The 16,906-nt window shown below is 43.5% G+C and overlaps 1 protein-coding gene across 1 annotated transcript in view; it reads right to left on the bottom strand.

Annotated features, from left to right (window-relative positions):
• The window catches only part of LOC114648456 (cell cycle control protein 50A-like), a 57,878-nt gene extending 52,827 nt beyond the window's left edge, over window positions 1-5,051 (bottom strand). The window contains exon 1 of the mRNA XM_028797513.2: window positions 4,559-5,051. Coding sequence (XP_028653346.1) covers window positions 4,559-4,807 — 249 coding nt within the window. The 5' untranslated portion in view covers window positions 4,808-5,051. The remainder of the gene's footprint in view (window positions 1-4,558) is intronic.
• Between the last annotated feature and the right edge of the window lie 11,855 nt (window positions 5,052-16,906).

Below are 16,906 nucleotides of genomic sequence, written 5' to 3'. Positions count from 1 at the left end.
CAATTTTTCACTCTTTGTTATATTGCAGCCATTTGCTAAAATCATTTAAATTAATTTTTTTCCTCATTAATGTACACACAGCACCCCATATTGACAGACAAAAAAAAAAGAATTTTTGAAATTGTTGCAGATTTATTAAAAAATAAAAACTGAAATATCACATGGTCCTAAGTATTCAGACCCTTTGCTGTGACATATATATTTAACTCAGGTGCTTTCCATTTCTTCTGATCATCCTTGAGATCACCTTCATTTGAGTCCAGCTGTGTTTGATTATACTGATTGGACTTGATTAGGAAAGCCACACACCTGTCTATAGAAGACCTTACAGCTCACAATGCATGTCAGAGCAAATGAGAATCATGAGGTCAAAGGAACTGCCTGAAGAGCTCAGAGACAGAATTGTGGCAAGGCACAGATCTGGCCACGGTTACGAAAAAATTTCTGCTGCACTTAAGGTTCCCAAGAGCACAGTGGCCTCCATAATCCTTAAATGGAAGACGTTTGGGACGACCAGAACCCTTCCTAGAGCTGGCCGTCCGGCCAAGCTGAGCTACCGGGGGAGAAGAGCCTTGGTGAGAGAGGTAAAGAAGAACCAAAAGATCACTTTGGCTGAGCTCCAGAGATGCAGTCAGGAGAAGGGAGAAAGTTGTAGAAAGTCAACCATCACTGTAGCCCTCCACCAGTCAGGGCTTTATGGCAGAGTGGCCTGTCGGAAGCCTCTCCTCAGTGCAAGACACATGACAGCCCGCATGGAGTTTGCTAAAAGACACCTGAAGGACTCGGAGATGGTGAGAAATAAGATTCTCTGGTCTGATGAGACCAAGATAGAACTTTTTGGCCTTAATTCTAAGCGGTATGTGTGGAGACAACCAGGCACTGCTCATCACTTGTCCAATACAGTCCCCACAGTGAAGCATGGCGGTGGCAGCATCATGCTGTGGGGGTGTTTTTCAGCTGCAGGGACAGGACGACTGGTTACAATCGAGGGAAAGATGAATGCGGCCAAGTACAGGGATATCCTGGACAAAAACCTTCTCCAGAGTGCTAAGGACCTCAGACTGGGCCGAAGGTTTACCTTCCAACAAGACAATGACTCTAAGCACACAGAAAATAACGAAGGAGTGGCTTCACAACAACTCTGTGACTGTTCTTAAATGGCCCAGCCAGAACCCTGACTTAAACCCAATTGAGCATCTCTGGAGAGACCTAAAAATGGCTGTCCACCAACGTTTACCATCCAACCTGACAGAACTGGAGAGGATCTACAAGGAGGAATGGCAGAGGATCCCTAAATCCAGGTGTGAAAAACTTGTTGCATCTTTCCCAAGAAGACTCATGGCTGTATTAGCTCAAAAGGGTGCTTCTACTAAATACTGAGCAAAGGGTCTGAATACTTAGGACCATGTAATATTTCAGTTTCTCTTTTAATAAATCTGCAACAATTTCAAAAATTCTTTTTTTTGTCTGTCAATATGGGGTGCTGTGTGTACATTAATGAGGAAAAAAATTAATTTAAATGATTTTAGCAAATGGCTGCAATATAACAAGGAGTGAAAAATTGAAGGGGGTCTGAATACTTTCCGTACCCACTGTATGTATATGTATATATATGTTTATGTGTGTCTGTGTATGTATGTATGTATGTATATATATGACAGCAAAACTCATAACAATGACAACACAATTACATTGACAATCATGCTATGTTATTTTTTAAAATATTTCCTTTTCTTTTTCATAACCTCTTTAACACTACTTCTCCACTGCGAAGCGTGGGTATTTTGCTAGTTAACAATAAAAGCTCTACAGACAGACACTTTAAGTTTGGTGATCACTTTCTGCATTTTCCATGGTTATACAATTATAACCAACAACAGATTACTTAGTAACTTAAAAACTAAATACACAATTCTAATGTATAAAAGTTCTCATTCAAATATACAATAACTTTAAAATAAAATACTACATTACAATAAAGTCAAGCAAGGATAAAGGATCCCATATGATCAAAACAATAGATTTCAACCATACAGTTTAACTCAGGATTGCTTAGTTATCCCTTTTCATATTGTAGGTCTGATGAATAAGATTTTATAAAAGCAAGAAAATGAAAGTGAAACATAAAAGAACAGACGACACTGATTACTAATAAAATGCAGCTGAACAGCAATCATGATTATTAAAAAAATGTCAATTTAAAAAATGTTTTTTTTTGCTTATAATTCAAAAGACAGTAATTTCATTTTTTTCCCATCTGGAATTAGATTGTTTACAGGCATGAATCTGACACAGATTAAAGAGATCATCTGATACAAAAACCTAGTCAGGCATGACAACACAATCTAAACATAAAAGTACGTACCTGTATAATAGCATTCCCAAACTTCTGAACTGTTTACCCTAAACCCCAGTAAATGAACTTCTTTACACACAGTAACACAGACGATGTTAACCTGATTAACAAGAGTGAATAGTAATTCCTTAGTCATGCATTTAATTTTTAATTAACATCACTGGCAAACAACTCCCATATCAAAAGATGAAGAAGCGCATACTCATTTTTTTTTCCACTTAACTCTCCAAACATCTCATGAATTAATAAATAAGTTCTTATGTTTATTTTAAAACACACATTGAAAAGAATAGTGAAAAGAAAGCTGAAAACATTTGTGCACAGGTTTAGATAAGTAAAACTGTAATCAATTATCTTTTCTGCTCCACCTTCCAAACTCACTCATCATCAGCATTGATACATACAGTAAAACTTCAGCATGCCAATTAAATTTTTGTCTAATTTTTTTTTAGCATTTTTGTTGTGTTTTTCCATTTCATGCCAGGTTGGACTAGACTCTTTAAAAAAAAAAAAAAAAAAAAACCTTCCTAAATTTATACAAATAAACCAGCATTGGAAAGCAAACAACAAATAAATATTGTGTGCAATTTAAGGGGTAATGAAAGGAGGAAAATAATTAAAAAGTACTGATTGTTAGCCAAAATAAAATGTCAGTACAGTGCAACACTGTATCATAGGACATACTCACAAACCTCCATATTAGTACGATTTAGTTTCCAATTAGCATGTGGGATACGGGTGGAAAAATCGGAGTACCTAAAGAAAAGCCTATGCAAACACTGAACCAATATGCAAATTCCATGCAGGCAGTACCTAGACCAGCATTTGAGCCAAAACACTCAGGAGATGCATGACACCACTGCAGCCGGCTGCACTACTATGTGTCCGTTGCTGCTGGGATAGCCTAGAGCACCATCAGTCTCAATAACACTGAACTAGATCTACTGGTCTATTAATGTTCAGACACCTCTTCACAAAGCCTCTAAACCTCAGTTGTCATTACTAATTTCTTCAACTGTACTCACCAAATTAACCGATAAACAAGTATGGCTTTATTTGATTGTTATTTTCTATCTTAACATTCGACTAACTACAGTACTTCTCACGCACCACTTTGATTTCTCAACTATTGCTTATATAATGATTATTTTTAACACACCATGGATAAGAGCATCTGCAAATTATTAATAATAATCAGGCATTAGCAGTTTTTATTTTAGAAGCACTATTTGAAAAATGTTTTCAAAGACATTTATTTGAATAAGATGACAACAGCAGGATATGTTTAAGGAAGAAACCAAGCCTGGAAGTCTTTGAGCTGTCAAAAGGCTTCAGATAACCAAGAAAGATGGGAAGTGTGCTTCACTTTTTGAAAATAAAAATAAAAATCAAATTTAAGAAACAGATTATATTTGCATGCTGCAAATTAAAAGCGGTGTAGCTGAATAGCATTGTGACTTTGAATACTCTGTTGTTTTTATATTTATTTTTTATCATCTCTCGTCCCAAATTATATTGTTACTTGCACATTTCCTTTACTGTGTACAAACGCTGGCTGAACGAAACACATTATTTACATACGTTTGAGTTGACAGATTTGTGCCAGTGTTCTAATTATCTTTTTAAACATAACAGTTTAGGATTACCTTTTTTAAACATAACAGTTTAGAATTACCTTTTGACTTCTTCACTCAAATTCGATCCATTTTAACTTATGTGCAATTTGTGTGTCTAATTTTTCGTTTATCTATTGCTTAATTCTACATTAGTTCTGTATGTGGACACTATATAAATTATAATAAAGGTCCTTACCCAGATCCAGTACAAATATAAATGTGAGTCGTCGCGAAAAAAAACTTCCGAAATGGCATACTGTAGCAATCGATGCGGAACCGAACTGTCAATTTTGCTAAAGCTCATGTAAAGTATGAGTTGTCGTCTTAATTCTATTAAAATAAAACTGCGTCAGTTAAAAGTTTAAAATAAGCAGTACAAATAGTTGGTCGTCATCAGGGACACACAAAACTATGCGACCCGTTAAATATTTAAACGTACAGCCAACATTTAGCGACTGAGCTAATCGCGTGAAAATGGTATTTAAGAAAACAAAATTCTGCTAACTTTAATTCATAAATCGTCCGAAAATATAAACTATTGATATTTAATTTCTTCATCGAACCTTCTGAAGTATCACATCCTTACCTCAATTTCTTTGATGTTGTTTGAAGTAACAAACAATCCAATTCCGATCGGGATAAATATGAGCCCGATTACGAAGAAGGCGGGCAGCACGGTGCCGGCAGTGAGTATGGGCTGCCAGGCAGGGAGACGTTGTTGTTTGAAGGCAGTGTTATCTGGTTTTTTGCTTTTCATTGCTGAAGAATTGCTGGTCCCCGCTGCCCCAGAGGGATGTCCATCTTCCTCTTTTGCACTGTAACTGGACGCCATCATGTTTGCCGATCTTCAGTATTCAGCAAACGATTTATGAGTCAAACCGACTTGACAAGCACTTGTGGCCACTACAGTTAACAAGCGAAAAGACAACTATTGCATTTTAATTCGAGTAGATTATCGACAAAAGACGGTTCATAACAGGCGAATTATGTAGGAAGTATAAAACAAAAAATAAGAAGCCCCTACACCAAGACAGCCACAGATGAAAATTGAGCAAGGAAGCAAAGCTCAGCAGCGTGCGTGATGACGTAAAACGTACGACGTTCACCGGAAGTGTGCTGATGTTTGGCGTTTCCGCGTGTTTGCGATCTCCATGGAGACGAAATGAGCTGCTAAATCGTGGAAGGTGTTTAAGTGTTTTTTCCTTTAATCATTGTGTGTGTTAAGACGAAAACCACTATTTGGATTACTTACAAACTTGCAACTAACCACTAAGAAAGAAAAAGCAATACATTTGCAAATGAAAAGATTTAACAGTAGCGGAAGATTGGAGAATCGCCGTATGATGTGAATGGGGCTGTTGCAGTTCTCAAATACTCGATTTACGGAATTAAAAATTTCCAATTGAGCTACTACAGACAGTTTCGGTGTGAATCAGAATAATACAAATAAAACTTTCTCGCATGTATACAGATAGTTTAATTTAAACGGTCATAGGTAATGATAAAGTGTTTTCCAATACTCTGAATCTATATTATTGCTAAACAAGATATAGAGATAGATGGGCTGCAGCTAATAGGGACGCAAGGTAAAAATGAGCCCTGTATGCGATGTTGGTCCGTCACAGAGCACAAAAATACTGATGATATATTACCTAAAATTAGTCTTAAAAAATCAAAGCATTTTATATAATAATATTGCAACACCCACAACCAGTCAGGGAGGAACAACACCAGCACGCGTTTCAGGAGTTTGGAATCACTGATAAGCCTTTATTAGATGCCTTCCATTTAAACTCCCACTGTTCTAGCCATGGCAGATGCCTCAACATTTTAATCGCAATCGAACTCTTAACTCCTGTACACTGTTCGTACTCCGATTCAGTGTTATGGCCCAGAAACATGCCGCTCTTTCGCTTTGTGCTGTTCCCGCAAACTGTGCTGCTCTTTCTCGTACGCACACGTGCCACTGCTGCTCAGTGTGAACTCCTGTTCTCCTTCACCAACACCAAGCAAGAGCGCTTCCAGCACATTCCACCCTTTTTCCTGGGACTTCCTCCTGTCGCTGAGATGTTTCATTTGCATAACACACTGCACCTTCTGAAAGCAAAGAGCTCAGTAGCTGTCCAGCCACACTGTCCTCTGAATCGCCAGCCTAATCATTACACTGCCCCACCCCTCCAGCTCCTCCTCCATGAGGACATGTCAAAGTCCCAATAGCTTTGGGGCAGCCTTGTAGTCCACCTGACCAGTGTGAGAATGAGCCATTCCTAGGACGAACAGTTTCTCCAGGAATGCTGCCCAAAGTGCCAGGATGGGTGTCCTCTGGAGTGTGCTGACTACTCATCACTGTCACCCCACCCTCCTCTCATAATCCTCCTCTGTAGGGTGCCAATCGATCTTGGTGCAGCAGCATTCTGTGGGCTCTTGGCAGCATTTGAATCCAATACACCACCTCCCCTACTCGTTCAGTCACCTGGCATGGTCCAACCCAAGTGCTATCGAGTTTTGGAGAGTGTCCTTTTTTTCGTCAGACATTGTATACCCAGAACTGGTCCCCCGGGGTTGAATTTGTGTTACCGAGCTTGGATGTCATAATGGCACTTCTAACATATCCCAGCCTCATGCTGCCATTCCCGAGCAAAAGCGTGGGCAGCATCAACCTCGATTTTGAAGAATGTGGATGCATTCAGATCCCAACAAATACTCATCGAATTCTGGAGGTAATGCAAATTTCAAGGAGGAAGAAATTCTCAGTTCCTGTCCCACCTTCAGTAGGGTCAGGGTACATTGTGTGGATTCCTGTAAGGCCATTCATCATGCCAGTAGGATTGAGGTAGTTGTTGGTCCCGGTCACTCTGACTTTCATTCACCATCATAGCCAATTAAATGGGTTAACACATGGATAAACCTTTTGGCCAACCCATCACTTTGTGATGCAATGGGGTAGTGTGCGTCTTTTGCATTTGAAGCTGGTAACACCCTTGTTGAAAGGCCCTGCTTTCAAAGTTCTGCTCTTGATCTGAACATACCCTCGCTAAGGGCATTGGCTATAGTCTTGGCCTCTTGACCAAGCAGGGGTTATGCCTCCAACCATTTCGTAAAGTAGTCCACTGCCACTGAGATGTACTAGTTACCTTGGTTAGAAAGGGAGAATGGACCCAAGATATTGATTCTAACCCACTCCATCGGCATGCCAATGTGCTACTGCTGAAGAAGAGACCCCCTGAGGGTCCCTTATTGCTTGTACAGATGTCGCAGTGGTGACAATAGCTCTCGACATCATGTCTACACCACCACCAGTAGAAGCCCTGCCAGACGCATTTAAGAGTCTTACTAATTCCAAAATGTTCAGATCCTATTCTTCCATGCATTGTTTCAAGGACTGTGTACTGGGCACACTAAGGTACCAACACATGCCAAATTGCTTCTCGAATACCATGTGCTCACTGTCATCTTATAAGTAGCCTATTTTGAAAAGCTAAATTGTCCCACCATGACCAGCGATCCTTAAAAGCCAAGCCCTCGCAGGCCACTTTTTCCCAACCGTGTCTGTGCTCAGCCACTACACATGCTTTAATCTTCCTTACTTCTTGGTCCTGGTCCTGCCACCCCTACCAGTCAGTTTGACCACCAGAAAGCACCAATGAGGCACAGCAGACTTCAGCCTCTCCTGCCAGCTTGCACAACTCCTGTCACTGACAGTATTGACAGTCTGTTTGGACGCATAGCCTCCACAACAGGGCATCCAGATTGTAGTGTTGACTACCACGTCGATGTTCGACTTTGAAATGGAAGGACTGCAGCCACTCTAGCCACCTAGCTACCTGTCCCTCCAGCTCTCTGAATGACATGAGCCACCGCAAAGCTGCATGGTCACTGCATATTGTGAAGACTGTTCCGTGCAAGTAATGTTGAAAATGCCACATGGCTTTTACTGCTGCTAAAAGCTACTTCTGGGTGATGTAGTAATTATGTTCCTGCATACTTAAAGTCAGACTGAAGTATGCAACCACATACTCTCCTTGTGCATGCAGCTGAGAAAGAAGAGCTCCTAACCCTACCTTACTGGTGTCTATGTCAAGAATGAATGGCAGAGTGGGGTCTGGTGCAGCCAAAACAGGAGCCTGACATAAAGCATCCTTTAAAGCCTGAAAGGCAAGTTGTTCTTCCTCCCCTAACCCAAATGTTCATCCCTTTTTGTGAGCCAATACTCTAGCATAGAAACTGTTGCAAACCCAGATACAAATCGTCTGTAATATGAAGCAAGCCCAAGAAAGCTCCTCACTTGCCTTATGTTGGTGGGAACAGGCCAGGCCTGTCACCTTTGTTTTCTCATCATCAGTGGTCACCCCATTTTCACTAACCCAGCGGCCCAGGTAAGTAACCTCCTGGTGCAATAGCTTACACTTTTTATTATTATTGTTATTATTTACATTTTTATAGAACTTTTCTCACTATTCAAAGCACTCTCCATGCAGGGAGGACCCAGAATACGAACCCATGATCTCCTTACTCTGAAGCAGCAGCGCTAGCACTGCACTTGACTTCCCAGGATGCAACTAGAGTCCAGCCTCCCATAACCTGGAAAGCACCGCATGGAGAACGTGCAAGGTAGCATCACATATGTGGCCACGAACTAGCTCATCATCTAAATACACCAGGCAACTGGAGGTTGGAACTTCTGCCAGAACCAAGTCCATTAACTGCTCAAAGATGGCTGTTGCATTTCAAAGGCCAAAAGGAAGCACTAGAAAATGCCACAGTCCATCCCCAACTGAAAATGTTGTTTTCTCCTTGGCTTCTGGGGCCAACTCCACCCGCAAAAACCCACTCCTCAGATTTAACATCGAGAACCAGCTGGCAACAAGTCAGTCTATACCACCATGGCTATAGCATGGCATGCTCCAGACCTAATGAAATGTTCTTGCTACTCTTGACCCTGCCCTTTTCCCAGCATCTCTCCAGGCTCAGATGTGGACTATGGACTAGGTCAGTGAGGGCAAAACCACCAGAGATGTCCTGGCTATCCACAATGCCAACAGATTGGGGGTAGGGCAGCAGAAGAGAAAGCTCGTGTTGGCCCTAACTCCACTGGGGAGTCCTGGTTGTGGGCTTCATTTCTTAGGGCAAAGAACTTGTTCTCTGATGATGAATAACTTGTCATGGAGGCAACTTGACCCCGGGCCACAGAGAAGGACAGTTTCTCTCCACGCACCAACTTAAATTCAATGGCTTGTTTGAGCACCTTCTCCAAAGTCAGTGGCTGAGCAAGCTTCACATGGTGGCAACAGCAGTAAGTGCCAACCCCTGGAGAAATACATCTTGTGCCAACTCATCCCTGATTGCACAGGGGAAGTGCACTGTATGCTCAATTCACTAGGCCCCGCACTTCATCAGCAAAGGTTACCAAACGCTCAGCTGTTTGCCAGATTTGTAACCCCAGCTTAGTTTCCTTCCACCCAAACCAGTGTTCAGTGGCCTCTAATATCTACTCAGGCACATTAAATCTGTCCTTGGGTCATCTTCCAGTATTTTCAATGCCTCCCCATCCAACGCTGCCACTAGTTGTGCCGCCTTGTCCTTGGTTCTCCAACAATTGGCCTCGGCAAATACCTCAAGCCTATTCCAGTAGACTTCCCAACTGTTTGTCCCATCACACTGCCCTGGCTTTAATTTCAGGGCATCAGACTGGCTAACTAATGGCCCTGCTGCACAGAGGTCATCCATTGGTTCCTACTTCCATTATAACCATGATAGTGGTGGCGGTTGGTAATCATTGTATGCCATTTTCTCTCATTTTGCAATTGTCCTCATTCAGTTGTGGTTATTTTCTTTCTGACACCACTGTAACACCCACAACCAGTCAGGGAGGAACAACACCAACACTTGTTTCAGGAGTTTAGAATCATTGATGAGCCTTTATTAAGTGCCTTCCAACTAAACTCCCACTGTTGTAGCCAGTGGAGGTGCCTCAACGTTTTAATCACAATAGGACTTGTTTAACTTCTTTACACTGTTCATACTCCACTTCAGTGTTATGGCCCAGAAGCGTGCCGCTCTTTAGCTCTCATTCCCCTCTACTTGCTTGTTCGGTCTGCACTGTTCCTACATACTGTGCTGCTCCTTCTCGTCTGCACACGTGCCACTGCTGCACAGTATAGTGATGTGCAATAAATGAACAAACTAGCTCTTTTGTGCTTTTTCTGATCATTGAACAAGCATACTGGTACTGATATTAAAAAACAAATCTTTTCAAGGCATGCACAGAGCCTGCTATGTTTTATATTGCACGACAGTCCAGAGCTATCATCTTAACTTCATTTAAATGGCTGCTGTCTTCGGGAAATAGCCTATCAGTAAACTGTTTCAACAAAACAGTCATAATGGCAATTAGCCAATGACTGACTTGGTAGATGACACCAAGCACCTTCCATTGATTGTTTCCCTCTGACTGAGTGACTATGACGTCTCTGTACACTGACTGATTGAATGAACTATTATACCGCTACTGGTCTGCAGAACCATTGCAAGTTTATTCACAAATTGCAGATAAGAGACTCACACTTCATTATGCTGAACTAGTTCACCAAAAGAATCAGTTTGTGTACTGAACTGGGAAATGAACTCCAGACAAGAGACTCAAGTACATTGAATCTCAGTTTAGTTCATTGATGATATATGTATGGGAGATTGCATCAGAATGGATGGGTTTGAATGAGAGAATTTGTGGGAGATTAATCCAAAACTGAAATCAGTTTTATTTAGTCATATTTCAATGTTCTCACAATTTTATAGTGATGTGTGCATTATTGTAATGTTCTGTATGTATGATTGTTTTTTTTTCTATTTATTGCTGAAATTGACAAAATTAAATGAAGAGAATTATTATTATGCATCCATCCATTAACCAACCCGTTATATTGTAATACAGGGTCACGGGGGTCTGCTGGAGCCAATCCCAGCCAAGACAGGGTGCAAGGCAGGAGCAAATCCCCGGGCAGGGTGCCATCCCACCGAAGGGCACACACACACACTCACCAAGCACACACTAAGGACAATTTAGGATTGCCAATGCACCTAACCTGCATGTCTTTGGACTGTTGGAGGAAACCGGAGCACCCGAAGGAAACCCACACAGACACGGGGAGAACATGCAAACTCCACGCAGGGAGGACCCAGGAAGCGAACCCAGGTCTCCTTATTGCGAGGCAGCAGCACTACCACTGCACCACCATGCCGCCCATTATTATTATTATTATTATTATTATTATTATTATTATTATTATTATTATTATTATTATTATTATTATGTGCGAATTACTTATTTACCCCCAAGACCTTCTCTCACTGAGATGTTTCATTTGCATCATGCACTCTGCCTTCTGAAACCACAGTACTCAGTAGCTGTCCAGCCACATGGCCCTCTGAATCTCCAACCTGATGTTTACAATGTTTTTTCAACAAGGTTTCATATTAGGCAGTCCATCCATCCTCTTCCGCTTATCCGAGGTCGGATCGCGGGGGCAGCAGCTTGAGCAGAGATGCCCAGACTTCCCTCTCCCTGGCCACTTCTTCTAGCTCTTCCGGGAGAATCCTAAGGCGTTCCCAGGCCAGCCGAGAGACATAGTCCCTCCAGCGTGTCCTGGGTCTTCCACAGGGCCTCCTCCCGGTCAGACGTGCCTGGAACACCTCACCAGGGAGGCGTCCAGGAGGCATCCTGATCAGATGCCCGAGCCACCTCATCTGACTCCTCTCGATGCGGAGGAGCAGCAGCTCTACTCTGAGCCCCTCCCGGATGACTGAGCTTCTTACCCTATCTTTAAGGGAAAACCCAGACACCATGTGGAAGAAACTCATTTCAGCAGCTTGTATTCGCGATCTCGTTCTTTCGGTCACTACCCATAGCTCATGACCATAGGTGAGGGTAGGAACTTGCCTTGCAGCTCAGCTCCTTTTTCACTATGACAGACCGATGCAGAGCCCCATTACTGCAGATGCCTCACCGATCCGCCTGTCGATCTCACGCTCCATTCTTCCCTCACTCGTGAACAAGATACCGAGATACTTGAACTCCACCACTTGGGGCAGGATCTCGCTACCAACCCTGACAGGCCACTCCACCCTTTTCCGGCTGAGGACCACGGTCTCGGATTTGGAGGTGCTGATTCCCATCCCAGCCGCTTCACACTCGGCTGCGAAGCAATCCAGAGAGAGCTGAAGATCACGGCCTGATGAAGCAAACAGGACAACATCATCTGCAAAAAGCAGTGACCCAATCCTGAGTCCACCAAACCGGACCCCCTCAACGCCCTGGCTGAACCTAGAAATTCTGTCCATAAAAGTTATGAACAGAATCGGTGACAAAGGGCAGCCCTGGCGGAGTCCAACTCTCACTGGAAATGGGTTCGACTTACTGCCGGCAATGCGGACCAAGCTCTGGCACCGATCATACAGGGACCGAACAGCCCTTATCAGGGGGTCCGGTACCCCATACTCTCGGAGTACCCTCCACAGGATTCCCCGAGGGACACGGTCGAATGCCTTTTCCAAGTCCACAAAACACATGTAGACTGGTTGGGCAAACTCCCATGCACCCTCCAGGACCCTGCTAAGGGTGTAGAGCTGGTCCACTGTTCTGCAACCAGGACGAAAACCACACTGTTCCTCCTGAATCCGAGGCTTGACTATCCGACGGACCCTCCTCTCCAGGACCCCCGAATAGACTTTTCCAGGGAGGCTGAGGAGTGTGATTCCTCTGTAGTTGGAACACACCCTCCGGTCCCCTTTCTTAAAGAGGGGGACCACCACCCCGGTCTGCCAATCCAGAGGCACTGTCCCTGATGTCCATGTGATGTTGCAGAGGCGTGTTAACCAAGACAGTCCTACAACATCCAGAGCCTTGAGGAACTCCGGGCGTATCTCATCCACCCCCGGGGCCCTGCCACCAAGGAGTTTTTTGACCACCTCGGTGACCTCAGTCCCAGAGATGGGGAAGCCCACCTCTGAGTCCCCAGGCTCTGCTTCCTTATTGGAAGGCATGTTAGTGGGATTGAGGAGGTCTTTGAAGTACTCCCCCCACCGACCCACAATGTCCCGAGTCGAGGTCAGCAGCGCACCATCCCCACCATATACAGTGTTGACGCCAAGGTTATTATAGTTAACGAAAACTAAAATCAAAACTGAAACTATAATTAAAAAAACATTTTCGTAAACTGAAATAAAATAATTAACAAAACCGAAATGAAAAACTAAAACTAAACAAAGCTATTAAAGTAGCTGGAAAGACTAACTGAAATAAAATAATAATTGACTAAAATGTTTTTAGTTTTCATTTTTGAATGAATATTCTTGCCGTTAGTCTTTAACCCTTGTAAGTTTTCTCTAAAACAGAAAGTCATCCACCACGAGCCACCCACATATATTCATCCAGTGAACAGAGGGCGGCTGTTCACACAGCATTTGCGGTGACAGAGCAAGCTGATTGCGGGTGCATAAAGAAATAAGTGCGTGAGAAATAGAAAATGATTTCCGTACCGCCTTTCTTTGTGCTTGTTGTATATCAAGATGTAATTCAAATGGCTGAAATCAGAATGTGCTGGTCAACAAAACGTTTACCATACGGACAGAAAAATCACGAGTGAGTAACGTTTCAGTTTATTTCTCAGGTGTCTGCTTTTTGTTGACAGCAATTCACCTGCCACTTCGCACAGGAGAAATCGTTTTTACTTTCTCATATACGAAGCATAGAGAAAGTATAGTAATCATGAAAAAATTCGAACTCGATATTTTAATGAATCTTGACGTTATAGACTAACCAGTGTCCAACAATACTGTTTTTTGGAATTGTGTGTGTGCGCGCACCTGTGTGTGTGTGTAAACATGATAACTCAAAAATGCAACTAGATAGATGGATGAAATTCGGCATGTGGTTGTTACAACACAATTGTAGATCTGTATTAACTTTTGGGCCAACTCCATCAACCGGAAGTGGTACTTTACCTGAACACGTACTCGATTTTTTAAATTTTTTTATTTATATAGCTGCAGAGTCTGATTTATTCAACTTTACTTTTATAATAATGGTTCAATATATTATTAATTTGGTTTGTTGTTGATGTACATAATATAAAAATATAATCATTGTCTTGCGGTTTACTCTTCAAATATCCATCCCTATATCTGAGTATACAAGAAAGTCGAGGGGAGAGCGCTGTCGGTTTTTGAAAATAAAACGGCACTGATCGAGAGACTGACGGTCATTATATAAGATCAGCATATTGTTGCTGACCAATCACTTTTGCTTTAAAAGTGCATCATTTAACAACGAAGAGATACAAACAAAGGTAGAGGGTCTGACAAGTGATGTAAAAATAAACATACTAATGGGTTTTTGTATTTATTCCATATTTATTTCTTTTTTAGTTCATATTCACAACTCAAAATACCTGATATTGTGAAAGTAATCCATTAGCAGAATTATATTTTAAAATATTTGTCTCCTTTTTTCAATGTTTTTCTCTCTCTCTCAAAACAGATAGTTGAAATATCCAATTCTTTTTTGTTCTTAATATCAGCCATATCATACATATTGCATACCAGGGATTTTTCCTGCCTTGCATCCAAACCTGCTGGGATAGGCTCCAGATTTCCTATAATCCTACTCTGGATAAACAGGTTTAGATAATGCATATGTTGTTCTTAATCTCAGACGCCGTCTCTGTTATTTTGTGCCTCCATTAGGGGCTCCATGCCATAATTACTAAAACTAAAACTGAAACTAATATATATAAAAATAAAATAGAAATGTCTTTGTGAAATAAAAACTAAACTAAAACTAAAAATACACAATGAAGGAAAACTAAAACTAAACTGAATTCCCAAGTAAGGTCAGAAAAAATATAGAAATAAAAACTAATATTAAAAAGCAAAACTATAATAACCTTGGTTGACACTGCACTGCTTCCCCTTCCTGAGGCACCGGATGGTGGACCAGAATCTCCTCAAAGCCGTCCGAAAGTCATTCTCCATGGCCTCCCCAAACTCCTCCCACGCCCGAGTTTTTGCCTCAGCAACCACCAAAGCCGCATTCCGCTTGGCCTGCCGGTACCCATCAGCTGCCTCCAGAGTCCCACAGGACAAAAGGGTCCTGTAGGACACCTTCTTCAGCTTGACGGCATCCCTCACCACCGGTGTCCACCAACGGGTTCGGGGATTGCCGCCACGACAGGCACCGACCACCTTACGACCACAGCTCCAGTCAGCTGCCTCAACAATAGAGGCACGGAACATAGCCCATTCGGACTCAATGTCCCCCACCTCCCTCGGGATGTGGTCGAAGTTCTGCCGGAGGTGGGAGTTGAAGCTACTTCTGACGGGGGGCTCTGCCAGACTTTCCCAGCAGACCCTCACAACACGTTTGGGCCTACCAGGCCTGACCGGCATCCTCCCCCACCATCGAAGCCAACTCACCACCAGATGGTGATCAGTTGACAGCTCCACCCCTCTCTTCACCCGAGTGTCCAAGACATGTGGCCGCAAGTCCGACGACACGACCACAAAGTCGATCATCGAACTGAGGCCTAGGGTGTCCTGGTGCCAAGTGCACATATGAACACCCCTATGCTTGAACATGGTGTTCGTTATGGACAATCCGTGACGAGCACAGAAGTCCAATAACAAAACACTGCTTGGGTTCAGATCGGGGGGGGGCATTCCTCCCAATCATGCCCTTCCAGGTCTCACTGTCATTGCCCACGTAAGCACTGAAGTCTCCCAGCAGAACGAGGGAGTCCCCAGAAGGTATGCCCTCTAGCACCCCCTCCAGGGACTCCAAAAAGGGTGGGTATTCCAAACTGCTGTTCGGCGCATACGTGCAAACAACAGTTAGGACCCGTCCCTCCACCCGAAGGCGGAGGGAGGCTACCCTTTCGTCCACCGGGTAAACCCCAATGAACAGGCTCCAAGTCGGGGGGCAATAAGTATACTCACACCCGCTCTGCGCCTCTCACCGGGGGCAACTCCAGAGTGGTAGAGAGTCCAGCCCCTCTCAAGGAGATTGGTTCCAGAGTCCAAGCTGTGCGTCGAGGTGAGTCTGACTATATCTAGCCGGAACCTCTCGACCTCGCGCACTAGCTCAGGCTCCTTCCCCTTCAGAGAGGTGACATTCCACGTCCCAAGAGCCAGCTTCTGTAGCCGAGGATCGGACCACCAAGGTCCCCGCCTTCTGCCACCACCCAATTCACACTGCACCCGACCTCCTTGGCCCCTCCCATAGGTGGTGAGCCCATGGGAAGGGGGATCCACATTACCTCTTCGGGCTGTGCCCAGCCGAGCCCCATGGGTGCAGGCCCAGCCACCAGGCGCTCGCCATTGAGCCCCACCTCCAGGCCTAGCTCCAGAGGGGGGTCCCGGTGACCCGCATCCGGGCAAGGGAAAATGCTGTCCAAAGTTTTCATTCATCATAGAAGGTCTGTTTAACCGCTCTTTGTCTCATCCCTCACCTAGGACCAGTTTGCCTTGGGTGGCCCTACCAGGGGCATAATGCCCCGGACAACAGTGCTCCTAGGATCATTGGGACATGTAAACCCCTCCACCACGATAAGGTGGCGGTTAAAGTAGGGGTATTAGGCAGTATTGTGTGTTAATAAGGAGAGCGGCAGATTCAAAAGGGTTTGGGAATGGCAACCCAGTATACCGAAAAATGCACCGATAAAAAACGGGGTTACAACCGAGTTCAAAACTAAAATGAATACAGATGGAAAACAGGGACATTTATATGGTGGAGACAGGAAGATAATGGTCCAGGGTAGCTGGAAGAGGAAGTGATGTCTTTGCTAGGTGGGTTCTGAGAAGGAAGATATCGTTAGGTAAGGATGGAAGTGACATCTTCAGAGGGAGAGATAGTGGTGATGTTATTGTTTTGTTGGTTCTTCTG

Source organism: Erpetoichthys calabaricus, chromosome 3 (assembly GCF_900747795.2).
Source record: "Erpetoichthys calabaricus chromosome 3, fErpCal1.3, whole genome shotgun sequence".
NCBI classification, from domain to species: Eukaryota; Metazoa; Chordata; class Cladistia; order Polypteriformes; family Polypteridae; genus Erpetoichthys; species Erpetoichthys calabaricus.
This window is presented reverse-complemented; position numbering and strand designations above follow the sequence as displayed.